Source organism: Aspergillus wentii (genome assembly GCF_001890725.1).
Source record: "Aspergillus wentii DTO 134E9 unplaced genomic scaffold ASPWEscaffold_8, whole genome shotgun sequence".
In the NCBI taxonomy this organism is placed as follows: domain Eukaryota; kingdom Fungi; phylum Ascomycota; class Eurotiomycetes; order Eurotiales; family Aspergillaceae; genus Aspergillus; species Aspergillus wentii.
This window is the reverse complement of record NW_024467839.1, coordinates 449,100-473,609: the sequence shown is the minus strand read 5'-3', so window position 1 is coordinate 473,609 and position 24,510 is coordinate 449,100. Positions and strand designations below refer to the sequence as shown.

The 24,510-nt window shown below is 46.5% G+C and overlaps 11 protein-coding genes and 1 non-coding gene across 12 annotated transcripts; 5 read left to right on the top strand and 7 right to left on the bottom strand.

The window, feature by feature from the left end:
* Positions 1-1,083: 1,083 nt before the first annotated feature.
* ASPWEDRAFT_176058 (uncharacterized protein) lies at positions 1,084-2,084 on the bottom strand (the record flags this gene model as incomplete). Its single annotated transcript, XM_040831452.1, has 3 exons — positions 1,084-1,113; positions 1,551-1,665; positions 1,720-2,084. The coding sequence occupies 3 exons, from the start codon at positions 2,082-2,084 to the stop codon at positions 1,084-1,086; spliced, it is 510 nt and encodes a 169-aa protein (XP_040684628.1).
* Positions 2,085-2,596: 512 nt separating this feature from the next.
* On the bottom strand, positions 2,597-2,669 carry ASPWEDRAFT_t178. Its single transcript has one exon. It is a non-coding gene; the product is annotated as a tRNA-Thr (tRNA).
* Positions 2,670-2,766: 97 nt separating this feature from the next.
* On the bottom strand, positions 2,767-3,938 carry ASPWEDRAFT_44903 (uncharacterized protein). Its single transcript, XM_040836390.1, has 3 exons — positions 3,387-3,938; positions 3,270-3,331; positions 2,767-3,208 (listed from the first exon to the last, which is right to left on the bottom strand). The coding sequence occupies exons 1-3, from the start codon at positions 3,644-3,646 to the stop codon at positions 3,192-3,194; spliced, it is 339 nt and encodes a 112-aa protein (XP_040684627.1). The 5' UTR covers positions 3,647-3,938; the 3' UTR covers positions 2,767-3,191.
* A 526-nt stretch (positions 3,939-4,464) lies between these two features.
* Positions 4,465-5,891, bottom strand: ASPWEDRAFT_44902 (uncharacterized protein). The gene has a single exon (XM_040836389.1). The coding sequence runs from the start codon at positions 5,669-5,671 to the stop codon at positions 4,706-4,708; it is 966 nt and encodes a 321-aa protein (XP_040684626.1). The 5' UTR covers positions 5,672-5,891; the 3' UTR covers positions 4,465-4,705.
* A 480-nt stretch (positions 5,892-6,371) lies between these two features.
* ASPWEDRAFT_44901 (arylsulfotransferase family protein) lies at positions 6,372-8,491 on the top strand. Its single transcript, XM_040836388.1, has 3 exons — positions 6,372-6,552; positions 6,614-6,742; positions 6,837-8,491. The coding sequence occupies exons 1-3, from the start codon at positions 6,436-6,438 to the stop codon at positions 8,118-8,120; spliced, it is 1,530 nt and encodes a 509-aa protein (XP_040684625.1). The 5' UTR covers positions 6,372-6,435; the 3' UTR covers positions 8,121-8,491.
* Positions 8,492-10,803: 2,312 nt separating this feature from the next.
* Positions 10,804-11,655, top strand: ASPWEDRAFT_44898 (HAD family hydrolase). Its single transcript, XM_040836387.1, has one exon. It carries the CDS (start codon positions 10,859-10,861, stop codon positions 11,555-11,557), a length of 699 nt encoding a protein of 232 aa, XP_040684624.1. The 5' UTR covers positions 10,804-10,858; the 3' UTR covers positions 11,558-11,655.
* Positions 11,656-12,030: 375 nt separating this feature from the next.
* On the top strand, positions 12,031-13,555 carry ASPWEDRAFT_44896 (pepsin-like aspartic protease). Its single transcript, XM_040836386.1, has 3 exons — positions 12,031-12,387; positions 12,435-13,310; positions 13,359-13,555. Exons 1-3 carry the CDS (start codon positions 12,043-12,045, stop codon positions 13,440-13,442), a joined length of 1,305 nt encoding a protein of 434 aa, XP_040684623.1. The 5' UTR covers positions 12,031-12,042; the 3' UTR covers positions 13,443-13,555.
* A 159-nt stretch (positions 13,556-13,714) lies between these two features.
* ASPWEDRAFT_176052 (uncharacterized protein) lies at positions 13,715-14,840 on the bottom strand (the record flags this gene model as incomplete). Its single annotated transcript, XM_040831451.1, has 4 exons — positions 13,715-14,146; positions 14,190-14,458; positions 14,530-14,551; positions 14,619-14,840. 4 exons carry the CDS (start codon positions 14,838-14,840, stop codon positions 13,715-13,717), a joined length of 945 nt encoding a protein of 314 aa, XP_040684622.1.
* Positions 14,841-15,001: 161 nt separating this feature from the next.
* ASPWEDRAFT_62294 (isocyanide synthase family protein) lies at positions 15,002-17,306 on the bottom strand. Its single transcript, XM_040838637.1, has 3 exons — positions 17,097-17,306; positions 16,706-17,050; positions 15,002-16,658 (listed from the first exon to the last, which is right to left on the bottom strand). The coding sequence occupies exons 1-3, from the start codon at positions 17,233-17,235 to the stop codon at positions 15,154-15,156; spliced, it is 1,989 nt and encodes a 662-aa protein (XP_040684621.1). The 5' UTR covers positions 17,236-17,306; the 3' UTR covers positions 15,002-15,153.
* Positions 17,307-17,897: 591 nt separating this feature from the next.
* On the top strand, positions 17,898-19,704 carry ASPWEDRAFT_62293 (cytochrome P450). Its single transcript, XM_040838636.1, has 4 exons — positions 17,898-17,950; positions 18,010-18,611; positions 18,668-19,513; positions 19,564-19,704. The coding sequence occupies exons 2-4, from the start codon at positions 18,030-18,032 to the stop codon at positions 19,630-19,632; spliced, it is 1,497 nt and encodes a 498-aa protein (XP_040684620.1). The 5' UTR covers positions 17,898-17,950; positions 18,010-18,029; the 3' UTR covers positions 19,633-19,704.
* A 594-nt stretch (positions 19,705-20,298) lies between these two features.
* Positions 20,299-21,842, top strand: ASPWEDRAFT_71971 (uncharacterized protein; the record flags this gene model as incomplete). The annotated part of the gene is made up of 1 exon (XM_040839219.1): positions 20,299-21,842. The coding sequence occupies one exon, from the start codon at positions 20,299-20,301 to the stop codon at positions 21,823-21,825; it is 1,527 nt and encodes a 508-aa protein (XP_040684619.1). The 3' UTR covers positions 21,826-21,842.
* Positions 21,843-22,412: 570 nt separating this feature from the next.
* On the bottom strand, positions 22,413-23,845 carry ASPWEDRAFT_162529 (uncharacterized protein). The gene is made up of 4 exons (XM_040829831.1): positions 23,654-23,845; positions 23,467-23,596; positions 23,294-23,423; positions 22,413-23,238 (listed from the first exon to the last, which is right to left on the bottom strand). Exons 1-4 carry the CDS (start codon positions 23,825-23,827, stop codon positions 22,455-22,457), a joined length of 1,218 nt encoding a protein of 405 aa, XP_040684618.1. The 5' UTR covers positions 23,828-23,845; the 3' UTR covers positions 22,413-22,454.
* Positions 23,846-24,510: the final 665 nt, after the last annotated feature.

Below are 24,510 nucleotides of genomic sequence, written 5' to 3'. Positions count from 1 at the left end.
AATTCTTAAATCCGCCTTAAACTGAATGCTGTTTTGAGAGTGTTATCCCTACTAGGGTAGGCACACGCTAGGACAGTCAGTTAGGGTAGGATGCAGTCTAGCCAGGGGGTAGTGGTTAGAGAAACTATATAAAATCCTGCTATATGTCACAGCCTCTAAACTAGGGAGCGTTCTATTAAGATAGATACCGCTACGTTTCCAGAAAAGACTAGTATTCTAGGACGCCAGTCCGAGAATCGCTTTCCATAATGTATGGGAGATCACCGTCTGGGTGGTTATCCTGCCCATATCTTGATATATCGATAAGCCTCAACCAAGTGTAAAGAAATCGAGAGGCTGCCAAGCTACAGTCACAGCGTATACGAAGCTTGGCATCAGCACTGTGTAACATCGACTACCCTAGTTCCTATGGATTTCTGTTTGCTATACTTCCAGGAATGTTCGGATTTCCATGGCTCACATCAGCGGGCCTCGACTCGAATGTCCAAGTGATAGTTCCACCTCCAGGACCCAGTTCACAACTATAAAAGGCCTTTGCTGAGCCGAGTTCTAAGACCAGAATATCATCGACATTCAACTCTACATCTACCTAGCTCTGCATTGAAATTCTGTTCATCCGCAAATATGAAGCCTCAATACGTCCTCATGGCCGCCTTTGCCTCTCTTGTGATGGCTTCGCCTGTCCATGAGCGCGACAATTCTCCCTTACTTGTTCGACAGTGTATTTCTGCCTGTTTGGCATGTGCTTTTGTTTTCTGTCAGTCTGTTAGTTGTCTACTTTTACTAATGACCCTAGGATGAGCAGTGCGACAGCGGATTGCGCTGCTGTCAAACAAGACAGTGTGAGTGTTGTTAGGAATGATGTCGTGCGGTAGTTGCATCTTGTGTGTTAGATGGTGGTGACTGATATATTTATTCGGTATGGTTAGGCCCTCAATCATTTCATATGCAGTGTTATTTTGAGCTTCCGTCAACAATCAAGTAATTATATATGATCATGGTGCTGCCTTTCTCCATAATAGGAATTAACTTCCATGCTCTTTATCTCCCTGAGAGTATGTAGTTAGATAGGGCTGTAACTGCTCACGCCAGGACAAGCTGAGTTATCTGGCCCTATATTTAGTGTCAGTATATAATCTTTGCTTCGTCACACATCGTGCATCATCATGCTGTGACAGAATCCTTTCAGACATTAGGTATGGATTGCTTGCACCCGCTTACAGTTCCTCCCAGATCCCCTCACCTAACGGTATACATGATGGTCAATATTCTGAATATCAAGAAGACGTAGTATACTACAATGTGTTACATCCCACTGGCATATAGGATGGCTAAAGGTGACCTACTCAGGGCTTTTACTACCCAAATTTCAGATAGCCTAGTTCCTTTGATTCAAATGTTGACTAAAGAATGTCTTAGCAATCTAGCCTCCATAAATAGGTAGCACTTAAAAAGCCTTTGAAACCAAGAAAGTTGGAGGAAGCCTACCTACTGTTGTGTGAAAAGCAATGAGGGTGATTACGAAAAACAATGCAGCTTCTATGAAAGACTTCTTCCATATTGGCTTCTTCGGATATTCCTCGGTATATGGGAGACTGAAAACCTGGAAAATCAGGAGCTAGGCATTGGTTGAGAGCATGCTTGTACTCTGGAATCCCTTTGACCCTGTTGAGTCATCAATTAGTAACAGGCCCTTATTCAATAGCAATAGTAACATACCAAAGCGGCTCTGTGACACTGCTCCTGGCAGATTCCCATGTCGTAAATTGCGGATTTGGTGTCTTACCCCAAGACCCAGTCATCATCGAGTTCCACTGCGGGATAGCCGTGGCAGTCGGTTCAAACTGGTATATATTCCTATCGCGGAGCTCAGTGAGGGTCGATACGAGCCACTGTGCCTGACACTTGATGGTTTTAGGGACGTTGGCTCTGACTGTTGGTCCTTGAAAATCGAACATGTAAACCATGTTGGGGAAGCCGTGGACGGTCATGCCGAGGTATGAGCTGGATCCGTTCTTCCATGCATCCTTCAAGGGCAGACCGTGCCTGCCGGTGATTTTCAAGTTGGTCAGCCCTTGTATCATGGATTGAAATCCAGTTTTATAGATAATCAAGCTAAAGCCTTGATGACCGGACTGGGTTTGAATGCCGGTCTCAGCGGTGCCGCTGTGGGAACCAAATTCTATGGCTCTGGGGTGAAGGATACCCGACCACCAGGACGGGCGTGTTCAATAAGTCGGAAGTATTCGATACCGAGTCGCAGGAATGGTCTGAGTTGAAGCCCTGGCAGTTCCGCACCATGGGACCCAGGCAGCTGCCGCAGGAGGCCGAATTTATATTCTCTTTTGTATCACAAGTATACATATACCATGTGCGGAAAGAAGCAACAAGTAAACAATATGTCTATCTCTGTTACTCAAATTAAATTACAAATAGATGAAATGTTCAATAGGAAGGTCAGTATAGTTATATTATGGAAGCGAATGATGGCTGGCTTACAGCTTGATTATCCACGTTTTCTCTAGTCAAAAAAAAAACTAACTCTTATTGTCACTGTTTTCTAGAGTGTCGCCAGATAGATAAGGCAAAAAAAAAGTGCTCACACGCGGATTTGAACCGCGGACCTCATGATTACTAGTCATGCGCTCTACCAACTGAGCTATACGAGCTGATTGGATGACAGTCTCGGGACTTGACTAAATGAAGTTCGAAGATGGTATGTATACACAGAATACTTATCGTAAAATAATCCAACTAGTAGAAGCAGGAATTTATAGGTACTTTACTACAAATATTTCTTCAGTTCAGTATTTTTACTTATCATTTTTTTCAAGGCTCTTATTTCTATCTTCAAAGAAATTCCTTCAGACCACCCAACAGTGCTACGCCTAAATTCTTTTTTATTGACAATAATTATATAAGAAAATACAAAATATGGTGACTAAACCTAGCCAGTTTTTTTGGGATTTTCTGTTCAAGCACTCGCATACATAGTAGTAATAAGCTAAAAAGAAAAACAAGCAATTGTAAAGGAATGAGAAGGGTTGTCTCTCCTTGTGAGAGAGTTAATAATTATTATTTTTTCTTTCCAGCAAACAGAGAAGATTAACTTGAGTTGATAATAGGAAAGGACGAAAGGAGAATAGACCACAACCTGAGCTCAGCCTTTGCGAGGTTCGCACTCATCCACTTCAACATCTGTCGTTTTCTGCAAATCGTATTATTAGATTTGCGTTACCCCATGTTTAGCATCGTAGAGTTCCACATACCTCTGCAATTGTTTGGCTTGGAATCCCTGGTCACCCATCCTCTGCTGGTCCTGTACCAATCCCTAGTTGAAGTAGTAAGTATCCACTACTCATCCACACCATAATATGCAAACTTACTTATACTTGCAGAAGAAGTCTACACGATCACCACTTCTAAAGGAACCAATGCGTTCACTTGAGAAACAAGGGTATTTCCAATAGGAGCCTGATTTTCTGAAACGGCATCTGTCTCTTTCCTCAAGATCTCTCTCCTCAAAGCCTCTCTCTTCAAGAGGAGCATCGAGCTCATCGCCGCCATCACCGCCAGTGTCGGGATTTGGCAAAGCGATAGCCGCGATGGGCAACAAGGCAGTGAGGATGTAGAGGGGTGACTTCATAGTGCTTGAATGAAAAGAAAAGGCTTTTGGGGAAAAACGGTCTTGTGGGTTTCTGCAAATTGTGAGATTTGATCTGAAGATGAAACCACGATTAACCCCGGACATTTCAGACTCTTAAATAGATGCATCCAAGTGGCGATGTACACCATCTCGTTCCAACAATTAAAGCCATCCTGTCAAGTCTAGACATAATGAAAGGGTCATTGCTGTATTATTTCGAGAGACCAGGCAAGTCTGGACGCTCTGTAGATCTGGAGATCACCAGACCCTTCAATTTCTTTTCTCCCCCCCTCTCTCTCTGGCTTTTGATTCTTTCTTCTGTTTTGCTCCTTGGCAATTCCATATTATTGATAGGTATGCTGATTCTGATTTGAACCAAGAATGGATCGCTTTATTAAAATCCACGGTTCCTTGGTTTGTGGCAAAGACATTCAAAATTCATATTGCTATTGTTCTCCCATGAACCTACTAAGGTTCCTCCTGGTCTTGAGTATCTACTCTTCAGAGTGGTTCCGAAACAGTGACCCAATGATTGGCCGGGTTCGACCAAACTATGTAAATATGACATCTTCTATCTGTGATAGTATGTTTTAAGGTCACTGGATTGTTTATTTTCAATCGAACTGCCAGCTTTAGACAGTTCATTCCGTCTTTAGAACCAATCGCAGAGAGAGGAGACCTCATTTAATGAGTTCAAAAAGGATCTCGACCTCGTGGACCGTGCATGGGTTCTAGATCCGGGGATCTGGTCCAACTAAAACTAAGTATCTGGGCATCACCATTTTTGAACGCTTTTGCGAGTTATGATAGAATTTGTCCCGAAAAAGTCAGTAAGGCCAAGCTATGGCAGCTTGCATTTCTATAATTACGGCTAGTCTACGAAATAATTGTGATATGGACTGAATGGATGGGTCCAGACCTCACTGGGCGATGGCCACTCAGAACAGAAGGACTATCAGTCTAGAGGTGAAAGAAAATTAAATCGATTAAAGTGTCCAAAAAAGAAAAAGAAGAAGCAGGCGACTGATGAGACATGGCCAGGAAGGAGTAAAGCTGATTTCACTTATGCGCCACTTTCAACCTCCTCTCCCGTAGAAACTCATAATCCGGCATTGCATCGCGAACCAGTTTCTCGATGAGTTTCCCCACCTCCTCTCCGAACTCATCGATCCATGTGTCTGCCTCCGCGGAGATATCAATTATCGCGGGGGTTTTCTCGGGCAGCAGCCCGGACGAATGGTCCAGAGTCGCTTTCATCACCGCCTCGATAACATTTGACTGTTTCGTCTGATTGTTCCATTGAAACTTGACTTTGCCAGGATCCAAGCCAACCAGCTCGCAGTATCGAAGAAGGACAGATGGGCTGTGGATGATATCTTCCGCATCCAAGACAATCGGGAGCCTCTCACGCTCGCTGCCATGGCCTGTCAATGTGTTTGCGCTATTCTTGCAGCACCATTCATAGAGTTGCCGGGTCCACCACAGGGTTGAGGAAAGTTTCATCAGTGGGATTAATTCGTGGGGATCAGCACATCCTTCATCATGCAGACTATTCATTGCGCGATAGAAGGATGGAAACGCCAGGGCAGGATGTCTGATAAGAAAGGTCTGCGTCCACGATTTGAGATACTCATCCGGAAGGACCGTTGGGTTCTCAGGGGAAAACGCCGACGCAGAGCCGTATCTCTCTGGGAAGTCAAGACAAAATGGCATAGCGTATTGGTCCTCACTCCCATCATCATCATCAAATAGATGGCCACTGGTCACTGCCGGGTTGGCAAACCAGGAAACATGTTCTTTCCCAAATAACACCTTGTCTTGGGCCTCGGCAGCTTGGGACATGTCTTCCAGGTTATCAACGCATTGCTGAAACAGTTGCCGCGTTTCCTCAATATCATCCGCCGTCCAATGTGCAATTGGCTTGTAGATGTGCCCATTTCTACGCCCCTTCATGTAGGCATCCCAAAAGAAATACCCGCCCATTCTGTTCGACAGCACATTTTTCTGATCCTCCAAGGATAGCATTTTGATCAACAGGTTTGATGCTGTCCGAGGGTATGTGATTAACATTACCCGTTGCGGATGTTGGACATGCTGGTTTGAACTGATTGCAGGCATGGAGGTAACAGTAGTATGCATAAGTATGCATATATTCAAAATCATGTATGAGGAAGAGCCCAGCCCGAGTCAAAAGACCAGGACTTGCTGTCCCGCTCCTTAAATAAGGAAAGATTATTATTTTTTCACTTTACAGTAGTGACGAATGTTAGGAAAGTTAAGAAAGCCAGCTTTTACCAGTTTTTACCAATCTCGGTTGTAATAGACTCACAAAAACAGCAAATTGCTATTGAATGCCATCTAAAACATATCTAAGTGTCATGTAATAGAGTTTGGGAGTAAGGCCGGATGCGGAAATCAATCTGGTGACATCATCCGGGTTAGGAAACAACACGAACTGCTGTTAATTCAGCCGATCAGGTTCATATGACAGGTCTAGGCTACAAAAGGAAACTGATCGGGAATTAAAGTTTACCAACAAAAATAAGCTACTCCAGTCCCCGCAAACTTGGAAGTCTAGACTTAAATCTTCCTTTCATCTGACTTTGATGGTTCCGTTCCAAAGTCTTGACGTAACGTAATGCTCCAAGGAAACTAGTTGATTTGTTTCTTATGTCCTACCATAGCAGGTCTTCAAATAAGACCACAAAATGTCTTTTGATTTTCTCGTGCCCCTAGGTATTTATAACATTTCTTTCTTTTCCCCCCTTTGACCTGCCAGAAAATCAATCATGTTCATAATCAACCAAAGCCAGCTCTGGTATTATATATCGGAGATTCTTCTCGCTGTTATTTTCCTAAGTGGCTTGGGAATAGCGGAGACTGCTAATTGGACATCATTTCAATCAGTTAGTACCATTCCGTACAGAACCGGGTAGTCAGATGTATACTAATACCATATACACACAGAGACCGGATATCCATGCCCCCATATTGAACATCAATGTCAACAATGATGCACTTACAAGCAAAGGCTACATCTTCCTTGCTCCATTTTTCATAGACAAGCCTGGTCCTTTCATCTTCGACACTAGCGGGGTGCGTTTGACATGACTCTTAACCCCGAATAAACGAAGAAGGAAACGAAGGAAAGAGTGGAGAAAGATCAGGTCAATGCTAATGCACAGCACAGAACCTGGTTTGGAGTGGAGTTACTAGTCCAACGCCCAACATCACGCATAATCTTCATGTTTGCAACTATCGCGACGAAGACCATCTCTGTTATTTCCAGGGGATTGCGGCCATTAGCTATGCTCTAGGCAAAACCTTTATTTTGGACTCCAACTATGAACTCCAAACGAGTGTCCAGAGCGGCAACGGGCTTACAGAAAGTGATCTGCATGAATCAAAAGTTGTCGATGGAGACTCAATGTTGATCACCATCTACCAGCCGCGACAATATAATCTGGAAGCGTACGGCATTCCTGATGGATCTGGCTGGGTCATGGATGGGGTCTTCCAGGAGATCAACATCACCGATGGGAGTGTCCTTTTTGAATGGAGGTCGCTCGACCATGTTGCCCTTTCAGAGACTTATACTCCTCTGAATCAGAGTATCGCGGTGGGTAACGGCTTGAATGAAACCACGCCTTGGGACTATTTCCATCTTAACTCGGTGGATAAAAATGCCCAAGGTGACTATCTTATCTCAGCCCGGCATACCAGCTGCATCTACAAGATCTCAGGCCAAGATGGTGCGGTGATGTGGCGACTTGGTGGCAAACAATCCTCTATCCAGCAGAAGAATTTCAACTTCTCATACCAGCACGATGCTCGCTATCGTGAAGAGAACGAAACCACCACCATCATTTCCCTGTTCGACAACGCGGCCATCGAAGGTGCGAGCACGGCACTCACCTCTTCCGCCATGGTCGTCACCATCGACCATCCAACCAACTCCTCCGCCATGATCCGACAATACCTGCCTCCAGATAATCTGCTTTCCAAAAGCCAAGCAAATGCCCAGCTTCTCGATTCCAAAAATATGTTTGTCGGATGGGGCGACAACCCGGTGATCACCGAATACGTGGAAAATGGCACACTCGTGTATCACGCCCAGTTGACCCAGGAAGACGCCAATAATTATCGGGCGTTTAAACACAAGTGGACCGGAACGCCACGAGAACCGCCGGCCTTGGCGACACATGCACCAACGGTCAACTCGCCCACGATCTTTTGGGTTAGTTGGAATGGCGCTACAGAGGTACAGTCGTACCGGTTCTATGGCACATCTTCGGCATCAGATCAGTTTGCTTTCTTGACTGAAGTAAACCAGCAAGGCTTTCAGACCACATATACGAGTCCTGCATATCACCCACTTGCATATGCTGAGGCTATTGGCCGTGATGGTGTCAGCTTAGGAAATTCCTCGGTTGTCACTATCTCTTCATCGGTGCCAGGGAAGTTGCAAGGTTAGAGCCCAGTAGTTGTTCTTATAATTCCTATCAATGGTAGGAACCTTATTTCATGATATTTAATACTGTTGTTATATATGGGTTATGCCTCTTTTCTTGTCTTTGTTTCTTTAACTGTTATTTTGTTGATTTCATATACGACTACTCCCATGTAAATTAATTAATAACCCAGTTGTTACCACCTTCTGTCGCCAATTAATTCAAACCATGAAAATCTTAGAATCAGTATCGATTTTCGAGATAATTAAGAAATGGAGGTCGAGTATAATCTATAGCTGACACCCTTTCCCTGGTATTAATAAGCTGGTATGAAAGGACTTAAAATCAGATAGGGATGAGATAAAAAGGAGATCCCACGAAAAAAAAAAAAAAAAAAAAAAAGCGGGGAGGGTGGAAGTATAGATCCATCAGAGCTTTCAGTAGACATGTGAATCATATCGTAATTTTGACGGCATCAAAGCTCCCGTAACCTTAATTGACCTCGTATTCTCGATTTATGGGGCATGGGACCACCCGTCTTTGAACGGTTCGACATTATAATGTGAGGCAAAATGTAGTTCTTGAGATAAACTTTAAGATGAAGTGGGCCATTCCTAGGCAGTGCACGTGGTTCCTCTGAACTGCTAGAGCAAAGGAGCAGCATGAGGCACGGAAATTCGAAAATTATAATACCAAGAGTTATCCGGATATTCATCTAGGTGGCAGATCACCAGATCGGCCATTAGTTTCTATATTTAGTCTGGGTTCCTCTTATTTCTTTGAATGCACAGAATCCTAGTTATTAGAATAGAACCATGTTAAGATGGAGCTAACAGAAGACAGAAGAGCATAAATGAAGGCCTAGAATATCTCTATATTTGATTAATGAAAGGCATGAACCATAGGTCAGATTGGGATCTGTAGATCAATTGGTGATGTCTTCGATTTTTGTTTCTCATTGACAATCCAGCGGAATCAAACGTTCAAGGCTTGCCAAGGCGCTTGGCATCCCAGCGGACTTGCCCACCCCCGCCTCTATTAATACATACTGATGTAATTCTAGATTTCTTTCCACTATGGTTGATCTCTGTATGTCTTGTGCTTATACTTTACCACTATATAGGAACCTGTGAAATTAAGGCTAAAAATAACTACTACTAAGGGTGATTCTACCTAAAAATTCGAAGGCGAATGGGCTAGGTCAATATTAAAGAGTAGATATCATTATAGTAGTTTAATATAGGTTCCCTAAAAGTCAGGATTCAATTCAATAATCATTTACTGGACTAAATGAGATATACATATAGCGGATCCTCAAAGCATGGCTAGCGTGGCCCACAAGGCAAGGTCAAGATCTCGGACCCAACTTGGAACTCGATCAAGTTGGGTTTTTTAGTATTTTTCATACCTTGATTACATTTGATTACCAGAAATAAATCCATTTTACATGATGTAATTTATGTAATACTGCAATATTACCACACTGTTGAGTTTTTTTAAGGTGACCCTTTCGCCTCGACTGAATGAGGTTGAGTCAAAATATTAAGTCAACTTGCCTCAATTGAAGGAGGGACGAGGGTGTTAGATAGGGTGTTTGTCCTGTTGTTCTGATTCCGGCGTGAGTGTCTCGATCGGCTGGAGCATCGGATGCTTCTTAGGGTTGGTTTCTTGTAGGACTCGGTGTAGGGCCAAGTGTAGACCGGCTGCATCTTTGAGGAGGGTTAAGGGCCTGTCCGTGCGACGGAATGGTTATTCGATATCTTCGACTGCATCGATTGTTGAGCCCAGAGCTGCACATTCAACCCGGACATGACAGTCGCTGCCTGCGTGAACTGCTCTGGTGAAGCTTTTTCGGATCTTTCCGACACCTTCTGGTGGACGAATTCCGTGCGTTTATTGGCGGTAAAGCAGTATGGAGAACTGAGTCTGATGCAGCTGGAGCTGCGTCTGGTGTCAATGTCCTCTGCACGAGCATGCAGGAAATGGATGTTGATGTCCTCTAGTGAGGTGATATAATGCAGGATGGACTGTCCCTTATAATAACTTAGCCCAGGTATTCGGCTAGTGTTTGGGTTTCTAGATCCTCCGGGGCCTGTTTGCGAGTATTGAGGAAGCTTGGAACCTGACTTGGAACTTATCGAGTTGCCTTGCCTTGTGTGCCACGCTAAGTATGGCATTCAATGAATATTGACCAAATACAAAGCGCGATACCGCTTTTGTATCCAAATTTCACTCTGTCTACCAGCTACCTAGCTACCTATCCTATGCTTTTAGTTGAGTTGAATCAAAATTCAAGAGAGAAAAAAAAGAAAAAGCAAGTCTCAGGGAGCAGCTGGGCGTGGGATGCGACATTCAGCCATGCATACTCATCAATAGCTCTGTCGAATATGCAATGGTCTAATCCTAATCCCATTCTGTCGGGTGATCTACTGTATAGAGGGGATATGTTGGGGCATTTTAAATAATCTTAAGAGCCATGGATACTTTGAATGCGCAGTTTCTATTGGCTAAGCGAGACAAGTTCACGAACATAGTACTGTATATCCCCATAATATTGCATGCTCTAGTATATCTATATGGCTACAAATTCATCTCACCCAACAATGCCATAAAAAATGCCCCGCACGGGGAATATCTGACAGATATGATTGGCTTGCTGATCACCGCGGCAGGACTTTTCCGTCTGATAAATATCGTGAGTCATTTCAATCCATTTCACCTCTCAACCGCTCATTATTATTCATTCTATACAACGAAAAAAATGTTCAAACTCGCCATCTTCGACTTTGACGGAACAATCTTTGACTCGCACGATGCAATCACACATGCCATCAGCCAGACATTCACCACGCTATCCACCCACCAGCCACCAGAAAGCGAAATCCATCGCCTAATTTCCTCCGGCTCAGATTTGCGTCTAACTCTCACGTCGCTCCATCCTGAAAATGCCTCATTTGACATGAATGAGTGGGTGACGAAATACCGTCAAATCTACGCTGAAACCAGCGCCACCCGATCAACGGCGTACCCTGGTGCCGAAGACGTGCTGCAATTCATGCAGGCGCAGGGAATCCCAATGGCGATTATCAGTAACAAGGATGTTACGGCTGTCAAGGTGGCGCTGGAGCGAGTCGATCTGTTGAAGTACTTCCCGGAAGCACTTATCGTGGGTGATAATGTTCCTGGGGCTGAGCAGAAGCCCAGCACAGCCAGTTTTATCAATGTTCTTCAGCCTGCCATGAAGAAGGTGTATGGCGGGGGATATAGTGTTGAGGGGAAGGATGTGTTGATGGTTGGGGATACCGTTGCGGATATCCAGTTTGCGCGGAACATTGGGAGTCAAGTTTGTTGGTGTTCGTATGGACAGGGGAATAAGGCTGTTTGTGAGAAGCTGGAGCCGGATCTTACGATTGATGCGTTTGTTGATTTTATCGGGTTGATTAGACAATTGGTTGTTTGATATTACTAGTTCAGAGAAACAGGATAAGAATTAGAAATAGTGTCATATAGAACATACATCATTTTGACATATCGAATTGAACAGTCGTAACTATTATCAATGCAGATGTATCATGTATATTGTCTGGTGATATTATAATTGCCACAATGAGTGGGGAAATATGATACAGCTCGATGCAAGATGATTTCACCATCACGAGATTTTAATCTAGACCTGATAAGCTCTGATAATTCTGTTGGATATGGTCTTATCATGCATCTGGATAGCTTGCGTAGCTGCAGATACAACACATCATCCTGCAGATCTCCCGCCACTTTAAGCCATTACCTGAGACAATGATCGTCTCATACCACGTAACAGATCATCATGATAGAAGAGGGGTAGATACTATGGCATGATGTGCCCATAGAAACTGAAGTATTTAAAATTCTCTTATTTCGTCTACCATCTGTAGCATCAAACAATTCAACCATCAGCAATTGACCATGGCTACCAAAATCAAGATCACCCCCAACCAGCACTACAAAAAGTCTGGCACAAAGTCCTACGTCCAGTTGATGCGCAAGTATCGCTTTAATCCCACCAAGGAAGGTCCCTATTACCTCGGCAGTGCTTTACAGCAGACAGGCCGTCCGTATACCGAGAAGGCAGTGGGCGGAAAAGCCCATATCCTCCATTCCCTGCGCAAGAAAAGTGCAGAAAGCGGCAAAACAGGCGAAGTCGAGGCGGACGATGTGCAGAATGATGCCATGTACCTGGCTGAAGTGGACATTGGTACTCCCGCACAGAAGTTGAACTTGGATTTTGATACTGGGTCGGCTGATTTATGGGTGAGTGACTTGCGTTCTCAACATGGTGATGGGTATTGACGAAGTAGGTCTGGTCGACGGAATTGCCGTCGGACGTTTCATCCCAACACAAAGATGGCAAGGTCTTTGATCCATCCAAGTCGAGCACGTTTAGCAAAAAGGACGGCTCGACATGGGAGATTTCCTATGGCGATGGGTCGTCTGCATCTGGAGATGTAGGCAACGACATCGTCAACATCGGTGGCGTCGCTATCAAAGACCAAGCAGTCGAACTAGCCAACAAGATGTCATCCGCATTTGCACAAGGCGCTGGGGACGGTCTGCTCGGTCTTGCATTCAGCAACATCAACACGGTCAAGCCACTTGCCGTCAAGACGCCCGTAGAGAGCATGATTGCCCAGTCGGACATTCCCAAGTCGACGGCGCTGTTCACGGCAAAACTGGGGTCGTGGAAAGATGCGAATGAGCCGGATAAGGGAGAGTCGTTCTATACGTTTGGATATATTGACCAGGATACAGTCAAGGCAGCTGGTGAGGAGGAGGTACACTATACGCCCGTTGACAACAGCCAGGGATTCTGGATGTTCGATTCGGCTTCGGCAACCATCAATGGAAAGTCGATCTCTCGCGCTGGAAATAAGGCGATCGCTGATACCGGAACGACACTGGCACTGGTTGATGATGAGACATGCCAGGCAATCTATGATGCCATTCCGGGGGCATCCTACGACAACGACAGCCAAGGATACATTTATCCATCAAACACGACTGTTGACAAGCTGCCTACTGTGACATTTGCTGTGGGCGACAAGCAGTTCACCGTGCAAAAGGAAGACTTGGGTTTCGTCGAGGCCAAATCGGGGTACTTCTACGGCGGCATCCAGAGTCGAGGAAGTATGTCGATGGATATTCTGGGGGATACGTTCCTCAAGGGTATCTATGCGGTGAGTTTATATGATAGCTTCAAAGTAAAGTGGTGACTGACTTATTAGGTGTTTGATGTTGGCAATCTTCGGTTCGGAGCAGTGCAGAGAAAGGAGGAGCATCAGAATCTGTCGACCCCAAGTGAGGCTTGATACAGTATAAATAGTCAATAGATAGCCTACCTATATCATTCTAAACATATTGATCTTCATCTGGATGGGCATACCCCAGTCAACATCTCCTCTACTAATAGTCGGCTGATTATACTCCAACACCACTCCATCCGACGCAACTACATCACGCACTTTATCCAGCCTATCCCACGGAAACGACCTGTCCCATAAACACCGCGACTGAGGCGTAAACGTAACCCGAATCCTCCTCAGCGCCGCTTTTCTCGCAATTGCAGCCCTCGCCAGTCCCCTCAACCACTGCTCCTCCTGCTCCCCGACATCGTTCCATCTCTCAGGATGCCAATCGAGTAGCGTAAAGTCAAATGAAAAGTACGCAGCTTAGGCCCGAGGAGAGCATCCGCATCTGCTGATGTGAATTGCAGGCCTTTCTCGGGCATCAGCCAGCGCGACAGAGTGAGTTCCTCGAGGTTGGGGGAGTCAACAGCGTAGAAGCGTGGGCGGCGTTCGTCGCTCAAATAGCCGATATCAATACTTCGTAGGGTGTATTGGTGGTGGTGGTGGAGGCATGAGTTCAAGTCTTGGAGGTACAGGGGATATACGCTCATGAAGAAGCTTAGCTTGAAGTGGGTGAGATGTTTGGACCAGTTGATTATCTCGGATGTTGCTGTGGGGATAGCCTGAAAGTGGGATAGATGCAGTTTGCGGAATGAGGCTGTTCGCCGCTGATATTGTCAATTATGCCCTTATAGATGCTAGTGATCATACCTTGTTGATGGGTATCACTACATTCTCCGGGTAACTCGCAGGAATTGGGATTCTATTGTATGAGCTACTCGACATCCCACTTATATTCAGCTCCTCCAACGAAAGTATATCAACCTCCATAAGATCAGATAAGTGGACTCCCAAATTATTCCGATGAAGGTCAAGACGACGTAGCTCGGTCATATAGTTCGAGGCATGTCGGAGTAATTCCCACGTTGCCTTTGTATGGCTCTCATCTTTGAAGACGACGGTGAACCCGCCATGGAGATCTAGATGTTGAGTTTAAGGTAACCACGACACGATATCCATAGCGAGTTCCATCGGGCGAGAAAATACATACCAGGTTGCTTTGTTTTGGTCGTCTATAGAAATCAACACAGCACCACAATACTGTTTAAGACTTTCGTTTCTTTGCAAGGTAGTGTGTACAGTTCTCAATGGAGCGGACACATTGAAATTGATCGTGTGGTAGAGAAACGGGGCGACAATGCGGTTGAAACGATGGCACACGAAAGCCAGACTCTTGCATGAGTCGTAGCTATATCTAATACGGTCATCTGGGCGTTGGGGGTCATGCTCTGATGCGGTCTCGAGAATAACCACTAGAAACTCATCGGGGAGGCGCAAGATAAACCCGTTAACAGGATTCATGATGGTTGATATGGTTGCGGGGTATATCTGGATGAGGGGGTTTAAATAAGGTAGGGAGGCTGTGTAGCAGGGGTTTTACTGTGGTTAGTCAATGAACAGGAAGTGGTCAACACATGAGGCTACCTGTATTAAGTAAAACTATTGAATTTGTACTAAGTAGAGTAATGACAGGTTGTTGATAGAAGTATATGCGCGTTGGTGAGGCAATTAGGCGTTCCATATGACTTCCATCGCTGCCATTACTTGTTATTGTTAATTATTAAATAATGTTACTGCCCCTATAAACTTAGACATCTCCATGGAGCCAAAGTATTCAATCACAGTGAATACGCCAAAGCTCGCGATCACAATCACTCGAATATCCAGTCCGCGTATGAAGCATAGACAGGTTATCATTGACCAGCACATCGCCAACCTCCCACGAAAAGCGCCGACAAACACGGTAATCATAAGTGAGATCGTCGATCTGCGAGATAAGACTGGCATCATCATTGTCGATCTTCACCTCGCACGTGCTGAATTTCGTCTTGCTTGCATCCCAGGGTTGGTGCCAGCGCAGGCATGGAAGACCAGACTCTGGATGCGTGATGACCAACGGAAGATTGTATACTTTAGCATCCCAGAAGCCATCATTTTCCATACTCCAGGTCGCCTTTTGCAGACGCTCAGTCGACCATGGGAGAGGCAGATAGCGGAAGAAGAGCCGGGAGCTCGCGAACAATGTGTGGCAGTCATCTTTAGCAGCCGCTGCCTGACAGGTGAAGAATTGATAGCGTGGGGTATTCTGGACACGCGATTTCTCGCCTGTGATGGGATCGGTCCTTTCGTCGAACCGGAACATGCCGTCGTAGTGCATTGGCATGGCTTCGTTGGATTTGACGTTGTTGTTCTTCTTGTCCTGCCGCTTGCTGTCTTTCACCTTGACGATGATGTCTTGGCTCCAGGCGGCCACCTCTCCTAGGTCTGCGGCTTTGTCGATGAATAGCTTTTCGTTATCTGTATCTGTGAAGCCTCGACAGATAACAGGCGACATGTTGGAGGATAGCTGCCGGACCTTGCGCATCGGGATGGTTAGAATCGATGGTTTCTCGCCTCCAACAGGGCGAATGATGAGTCCACACGGATAAAGATGCTCGAACTCAACCTGCAGCCCATCCCCACTCCAGTCAAACACCTCAGAACGTTCTCGATAACAGTACGGGCGGCCATTCTTATAGACCAGATCGTGCGTAGCTCGCACTTGGTCGACATGCGTAGCACGATAGGAACCATCCACACCAACCGCAATACACGAATGCCACGGCGTATGACCAATAGTCCCTTGGCCCTGCGGAATCAACGGAATAGACAGCTTGCGGCTGTTCGTCGACTGATGGATGGAAAGACGGACGTAATTTCCCCGCTGAGCCCGAATGGCTGCTGCAAACACCTGGCCACGGACAATCATGCTTCGTGCGATCTGGGTAATCTGTTCATCCTTGGATCGCTTACTTTTGGAGACGATCTTATGCGCCAGATCCTTGGTTAGGAATTTGATGTATCCGCGGTACGTCAAGCACACATCCATGTCGGCCTTGATGGCAGTACGGGGACAGAAGGTAGGGTCGCCAAAGCGCTGCATGAGTTCTCTGCGAAAGCATGGCGCGTGTGCCATATAGAAAGCCTTTGCGGATACAGGATCATTATGTGGGAATGTGTCGTGTTCGAGTAAATGGGCGAGTCTGATGAAACGGAGATGATGGAGGCCCTGGTCGACGGCGATTTGGCGCAGTGCTTCGCCATAATCCCAAACGACCTCGTCGGGAACACCGAGGATATCTAAAACTAGTTAAACTGAGACATAAGTATAAGCAAGGATAGCATACCATTGTAAACTAAGCCATCCGAGGTGATATGCACCTGTGCACCGGGCTCATAAACACGGGCAATATTCTGGCAAAGGCCATTGAGGTGATTCAGAGCTATTTCCTCCCCAAGATCTGGGAGAATACCAAGTGCCTTATCCTGAGAGTTAGGAGACTTGAAAGGGAAGGCAGGAAGAACCATCAGAATCGGCTCTTGCTTTTCGATGAATGCCATTATTGTCGGCAGAGATGCCTTCACGTCTTCCCAGACTGTGCCTGTGCCCTTGCAGTCGACACTATAGCTTTGAAGGACCTTCATGATGTTCATGGCCATTACCATGAAGGGAAGAGACTTGTCCAGTTCCTCTGATGAAGTTAGCAATCAACGTTTATATATTTGAGGCAAACCTACCGACAGAGACATTGATATCGTCTACCTTCTCCTTCATGTCACCTATCTCAAAAGGAGCAAAGGACGGCTCATCAGAGACAGCTGGAGCGACCTTACGGATCACATCCCGCTGCTCAGGAGCCACGCCATCTAGATGCATTTCGAAAATTGTGTAGAGGATGTACCAATATAGTTACTAGTAGTCACCATTCGTTAGCTCAGGGGCAGACTCTGTAGGCACAATACGAAGAAAGTATTGGACAGACATGCGAAGATCTGATCGCAAGAAAAATGTTGAAATATAATGGCCTTGACACCGGATATCCCCAGAGGGACTGCTGCCATGTCAGAGTAGGTATCTTATCCTGTTCGATACAGCAGTGACGTATAGACTGGTCTAAAGTAATGACGCATGTAGCATGCTATTGGGATCATCTCGGTGGAGCCTTGACTATGTATGGATTCCTTGGTATAGCGTGCTTACTGACGTTTATCAACCCTGTATCAAGACCTAGATGCTGGGTCTGACAGTCTAAAGGTCTAAAGGTCTAACGGTCTACAAAGCATATCGGAGATTAAAGTTCGCAGACATTTCAAAGAACCATACTGTGCATATATCCACCCTCGAGAGTATATGCTAATGGTCGTTGATGTGGTGACATGTTGACCCTGCTTTGGCTATGGTTCCGTACGTGGTAGAGTCATTACCGTTCAGACTACACAGGAGCTATGATGACATGACTAGAATAGCTCTCGAAAGATACCCATCCTCCCTTTTTCTAAGGAACACTTATTTTCTCTTCTTCTTTAGTCGTGCTATATCTCTTCCAGGCTATTGCGTGTGAAAGGAGTCCAATCGTAATTTACAGCCACTGGTCAGTTGCCATTTTCCTTTCATCATTATATCAACTTGCTCACTAACAGTGCCAACTAGATCCAATCAAGGCAACCATTATGGACTTTCTGCCCCTTAGTGGCTGGATGGCTATCGCCACAGCCGCCCTGCTGTGGTGGTATTTGCGCGTCCCCAGCACGATCCCCCGCGACATCCCTCAGATTCCCATCTATGCCTATATCTGCGCAATCTGGTGGAATATGGGGCATATGGAGGTTTATAATCGCTGGGTTCGAGAGCCAATGGAGAAACACGGAGCGGTTGCGATGTGGTTTACTGGCAAGTGGTGTGTGCTTGTCGCGCACCCAGAATATCTCACCGATCTGCTCCGTGACGGCGACACATACCCCAAGATTGGCATCAACCGCCGGGCTCCTGGTGGCGTTCTTGGTATCTTTTCAGGCGACAACATTATCAACACAAGCAATCACAGCTGGGGAGTATTCACGTCCATCATGAAGCCCGGTATCCAGAAGCGGTTTGAACTGGAGCCAATTCATGAGAAAGCAAAGAGGCTGGCTCAACGGATGATTCAGGCTCAGGAAGTGACTGGACCAGAACATGGAATCCAGGCCATGCCGTGGATGGGACGATTCGGTCAGGATGTCGCCTCGCTGTGCTTCTTTGATTTCGACCTGCAGGTATGTAACCATGGATGACGTTTTCTATATATGACTAACCACCATCCCTGCAACAGGCCCTGGATGAGCCGCGGGTTCCATACGAGCCAGTCTTGTTTGAGATCATCATGGCTCTCTTTAACCGGTGGTACTTGTATTTTCCAGACCTGGAAAAACTGGGTCGTTTCTTGCCTTCCCGCAGAAGAGCATTTAGCAAGATCCAAGAGTACACCGACATACTCGACAGCATCGTCGACCACACCACCACCCGAAACAGCGAAAAGCAATCAAATGTAGTTTCGCACTCTCTGAGGGAGGCCCTGGATAGTGGCCGGATTAGCTATGAGCAGTATTGCGCCAACCTCCGCATCACCTTCACGGTGGGCCATGACAACGTCGAGTTCCTGCTCACTTCGGCAATGTACGAGCTGGGCCGGAACACGAGGATGCAAGAGCGTCTGCGTGCTGAGGTCCTTGCGTCCCCTAGTCTTGCCACGAACCCTGACGCCTTGAATAACCTGCCCTATCTGACGTCCATCATCTACGAGGTACTACGTCTCTATCCACCCATCGCTGAGATGATCAACCACACCCCGGCCCACACGGCGTTCCTTGGGGGCAAGATCCCCGTTCATCCTGGGACTCTGATAGGTTGGAATTCTTACGGGCTGCATACCAACCCACACATCTGGGGCTCTGATGCAATCGAGTTTAGGCCTGAGCGATGGGGCATCGAGGTTAAAGATATCCAAGCAAACGTAAGACGGCAGAATGTGAAGGGTAACTACATTCCCTTCGGCATGCATGCGAGAAAATGTCTCGGGCAGGCGTTGGCCTTGACGGAAACTAAACTCGCGTTGTTTGAGATGGTCAGACAGACCAAGTGGACTGTGGATCCGAATTACCAGCTGAAGATCAGTGGGGTGAGTGTATTTCCTGTCTGTATTCGAACTATTGCTGACTTCATATATAGCCGATAATTACCATTCCTTTGGGTTTGAAAGTTATCGTAAAAGAGCTGGATGGCGCTACCAAGGCATAATTATGGATACGTAATAGATGTAACTGGAGCGTTTCAGTGAATAATTTAATGCGTAATTGATTCTTAAAAACCTGATACAGTGAAGTTCAGTTTACAGCCCTACAGCAACGTTTCAACCACGATAGCCCTATAATTACTGGAACCTAATGGCTTTCTGCAACGTCAATATTGGGTACTGTCAGTGTCATAGAATTAGGTTACGTTAGTGTGAATTTATACTTAACCTAATTTCACTGTCATGTACATAGACTTTTGCTCCTAATGTCATGAACCTTGACGTAAACTTAGTTTATCCATGATACTTGCTTTGTGACTCTATGGTACATCTAGACCAATAATATACGAAGGAATATGTAACACCCAGTTTATTGAACGTTTTCAGGCTCTTCGGGGGTTTGGTGTGGCCTAACCTAGCATAGCCTGTGAGAGCCTTCCTCGATCAGCTGGCTGGCTGGGAAGAAAAATAGTAGCCAAAGGCTTGACTAGAGGCTAGTGCAACATCCGCACTGAGCCAGTGGGAGTGGGGACTACCATATCTCTCCTGACTTGGCTGTAGATACGATCTTCTAGTACGGGAGTATAGAAATATTCTTGAGGAGATCTCAACCTTCACTGTTTCCAACTTCCATTAGCAATTGAATATCCTCCCACGAAACGATCATCAAAATGACAATCAAAGACCCAACAACCTTCGACGTGATTGTCGTCGGCGGTGGCAACGCCAGTCTAGTTTCTGCACTCTCAGCCCACCGTGCCGGTGCACGAGTCGCCATTTTTGAAGCAGCAACAAGGGAGGAACGAGGAGGAAATAGTCGCTTCTCTTCAGGAATCTTCCGCATTCCACACAATGGACTATCCTCTGTGGAACCACTGCTCGATGGGAAAGCATTGGACGATGTGAAGTACTGTCGCATGAAGCCATACACCCCTGAAACCTACGGAAGCGATATTAACCGGACGAGCAAAGGGCAATGTGACCACGCACAGGTCGCAGTCATGCTCAATCATGCCTTTGAGACTGTGACCTGGATGAAAGAAGAGCTGGGCGTGAAATGGCAGCTGCCGTTGGGCAAGTTCTTTGATCGTGAGAAGATCATCAAGGCGCAGGGTGTGGTGGATATGCCGCCGTGGGATACAATTATGGCCATTGGGGAGGGAACTGGCTTGATGGAGGCGTTGTGGGAGGCTGTCGAGAAGACGAACATCTATGTCTCCCATGGTGCGCCTGTGGCGGATCTGATTGCCGATGGAGATACTGTCAAAGGTGTCACTGTCAGACACAGAGAAGTTACTGCCAGTTACTATGGTCAAGTCATTCTAGGCTGTGGTGGTTTCGAGGCCTCCGCACGGCTTCGCAGACAGTATCTCGGTGAAGGATGGGATCTTGTTGCTCTGCGTGGCAGTCGCTTCAACACTGGCACCATGATGGAAAAAGCAGTGGCAGCTGGTGCAGGAGCAGCCGGACATTTCGGGGGCTGCCATGCCACTCCTCATGACCTGAATGCACCCAAAGTGTTGAGCCCAAACGATACAGACACGATGAGCCGATACAGCTTTCCATACTCGATTATGGTCAATGCCGAAGGACGTCGGTTCATGGATGAGGGCGAAAACCACTTTAGCCTGACGTACGCAAAGACCGGAGCGGCGATTGTGCGACAGCCTCAGGCTACTGCCTTCCAGGTTTTCGACCAGAAGACTCTTCATCTCCTTGAGCCGCGATATGCGGTTGCATCCCCAGTTCAAGCTGACAGTCTTGAAGAACTTGCGGAAAAGATCGGCGTTGACGTAAACGCGTTCTGTGCCACAGTCAACGAGTATAACGCCGCCGTGCCCACCGATGCAGTCGAAAAGTTCAATGCTTTCGCTCTCGACAGCGTGTCAACAGGAACAGCACTTTCCATTCCCAAAAGCAACTGGGCCCTCCCACTCGACCAGGGCCCGTTTGTAGCGTACGGAGTGACGTGCGGCATTACCTTTACTTACGGGGGTTTGAAAACGGACGATGCTGCTCACGTGTTGAACGAGGAAGGGCTGATTATGCCCGGTCTGTGGGCCGTTGGAGAGATAGCCGGAGGTTTCTTTGCATTCAACTATCCTGGAGGGTCTGGGCTGACTAAAGGGGCAGTCTTTGGGAGAATTGCGGGTCAGACTGCAGCAGAGAGAGCCAAGGGACTCAGGGTGGAGATGTAGATTAACCAGGGTTGGACGTTACTTTCTCCGTCGTACATTCATAATAATACAGAATTTTAATGCGTAGTGTTCATCGCTTCCTAGCAAACATCATGGTTGATGCAATAGTCCTGTGAACCACAGCAGTCAACCCTGGTCAGTTGGCCGAATCCATACAACGAACACCCAGGACTTCGATGACTTCATGGGCAAATTTTGACAGGAAAACCTGTTCAGACCCTCCAGGTCTGCTTGCCGGAATAGGGTCATGGCACCGTGGTACCTTGCTAGCAGCCTTTGGGTTACAATCTAGACTACCTGACTTTACCATATGTCTGTCTTCTTTTACTGATTATTCAGAGACATATCGCAGAATATACAAAACTCTCTGGTCATTAACTTCATAGCATTTCCTCTAATAGGCGTAGATGATCATTTACTATGTACAGCTTCATGGCCCTGTTCCGTGTATTAGGAAACCCAGAAATATGTACAAAGTTCTTAACGTGGCTATACACAAACTGCCTTGATCTAAATCCAGCAAGATGCGATATATATCATAATTATCATGTCATACGAATATATATACAATGTATGCCAATCTATAACTCCAGCCACAAAGAACAATTGGTTTGACAGTCTCATACGTATCATCCTCGTTTGACCACCTCCAACACGCCCTCCTCATCTCTCGCCTCACCCCTTACTCTCCAGATCCTGACTAGATCTAGTCCAGCCGATGCCAGCAATTCCCTGGACTGACTCTCCGTCCGCTCGATCGACCCAAACAGCATCATCATGACCATGTCCATTGTCACATCCGCCGGGTTTATCTCCGCTGCGCCATCAGGGAAGACCTTATCTCCAATAAGTAGGATGGAATGACTGTCCATAGCATCTCTGACATGGCCTAGAATTTTTCGACACTCTTTGTCTGGCCAGTTGTGCAGTATGCGTCTCAGAACATAAACATGAGCTCCTTTGACAGGCTGCGGCTCAAAGAAGTTGTGCGGCATAACGTGAATCGTGGGATGTAGGTCGGCGGGCTTATTCTGCAACACTTCGGGAAGATCCTGTAAAGTGGGCTCTATCCGCAGATCGGGGATCTTATCGAGGAGATACTGCAGATTATGGCCCGTCCCTCCAGCAATATCCACAAGCCGCAGGGTCTCTTTAGCACTTGGTCCCCGGAAAGATGTGAAACGCTCCTCGGCGGGAAACATATCCGGCCATCGGATGCCCTGATCCTCGGTGCACTTCATCATCCCACAGAAAGCGGAGTATAGGGTAGGACGTTTCTGGAGCCACGTGTAGAAACGGTCTGGAGTGTTGAATGCAAACTGAAAGGGACAGTAGTCGGCGTCATTCGGGTTCTGGTAATTTGTTTTTGCTAGGAATTCAGGCAGCTTGAGGCTCACAAAGGCCGTTGCGTCGCTGTGGGAAGATGCTGTTAGCGTATGGTTGAAGTGGACATCGATGTGAGACATACTGAACAAAGATAACCATGTCTTTCATGGATCCGTCGGGTCCTAGATTTCTGACACTGTCGTTTGCTTTGTATGTATTTCGGGATGTAGCGCTGAAGAGACCAGTCACGACCAGAGATCGCATGATCCGTTCTATATCATCAGCAACGTTTGGTGATATTAAGGATGTCCTTACCAACGAGAACAGGATCAGCATTGCCATTCGAAGCAAACTCATTCAGGGTGAACTCCTTCTTGCTGCCGCTACAAGCAAGCTCGAATATCTTCAAGTCGATAGCGATTCGCACGGCCGTAGTTTCGATCAACTGGCACGCAAGTATTATTTTCTTGAATACCACCGATCGAGACATCTAGAGACTTACCTGAAACTCCAACTTCCTGGGCTTCGATCGTGAGGATACATCGTCACAGACCTCTATCAGCTGTTTCCGCTGCTCTGGGGTAATGTCGCACCCATCCACCAGGTCATCTCTTATCTGAGACAGCCCAGAAATGACATTGTCGATCTCGACTTCTTTGTTTGTAAACGATCCCATGACTCCAGGTCTCGGCTGTCTCACTCTTGAATCTGAGACAACTAAATCGAGACATCTACATGTCTTACTCTACTATGGGGACTTTATAGGACAGCGGAGGCCAGGTCGGTTCCTAGCCAACAGTGGAAACGCCGGGTATAGCAGGTACAGAGTAGGATCAGGATGCGGCCCACCGCATTCGAGGCACTGCTTCCGGTAATTATCTATAGAGTCTATTCCAGTCGAAACCTATCCAATGATGGAGAGAGCATGGTCTGGGTGTGAGGTGGTATTGGTGGGTGAGTGGGGAGGAGTGCGCACGAACCCATAGAACACACCCCTTGGAGACCGTTAGCTGTCGACATTTGCATGGCAGAAGTCGACATCTGCTTATCAAGACGACGTCTAGTCTATAATTTTATGGGTGAAAGATAATACTACGAGGCAGCTGCCAGTCGTGGTTGGAACCACGTTATTTGAGATACAGAGTGACCTACTCTTCGAACTTGGAGTCGGACCATCTCCAAACCAACGTACCCTGAATTTGCTGGAGCAGATAGAAGATAGTTTGATGTTGTGACTGCTCTCAGGATAACTGTTGCTTTGAGGCATTTAGCAAAGTTTATGCATATCAGGAATGCACCCCATATCTCGTGCTACGCCAGGCTCTCCGCCCTTGCATCCCGGGATAACTGCCACCCAAA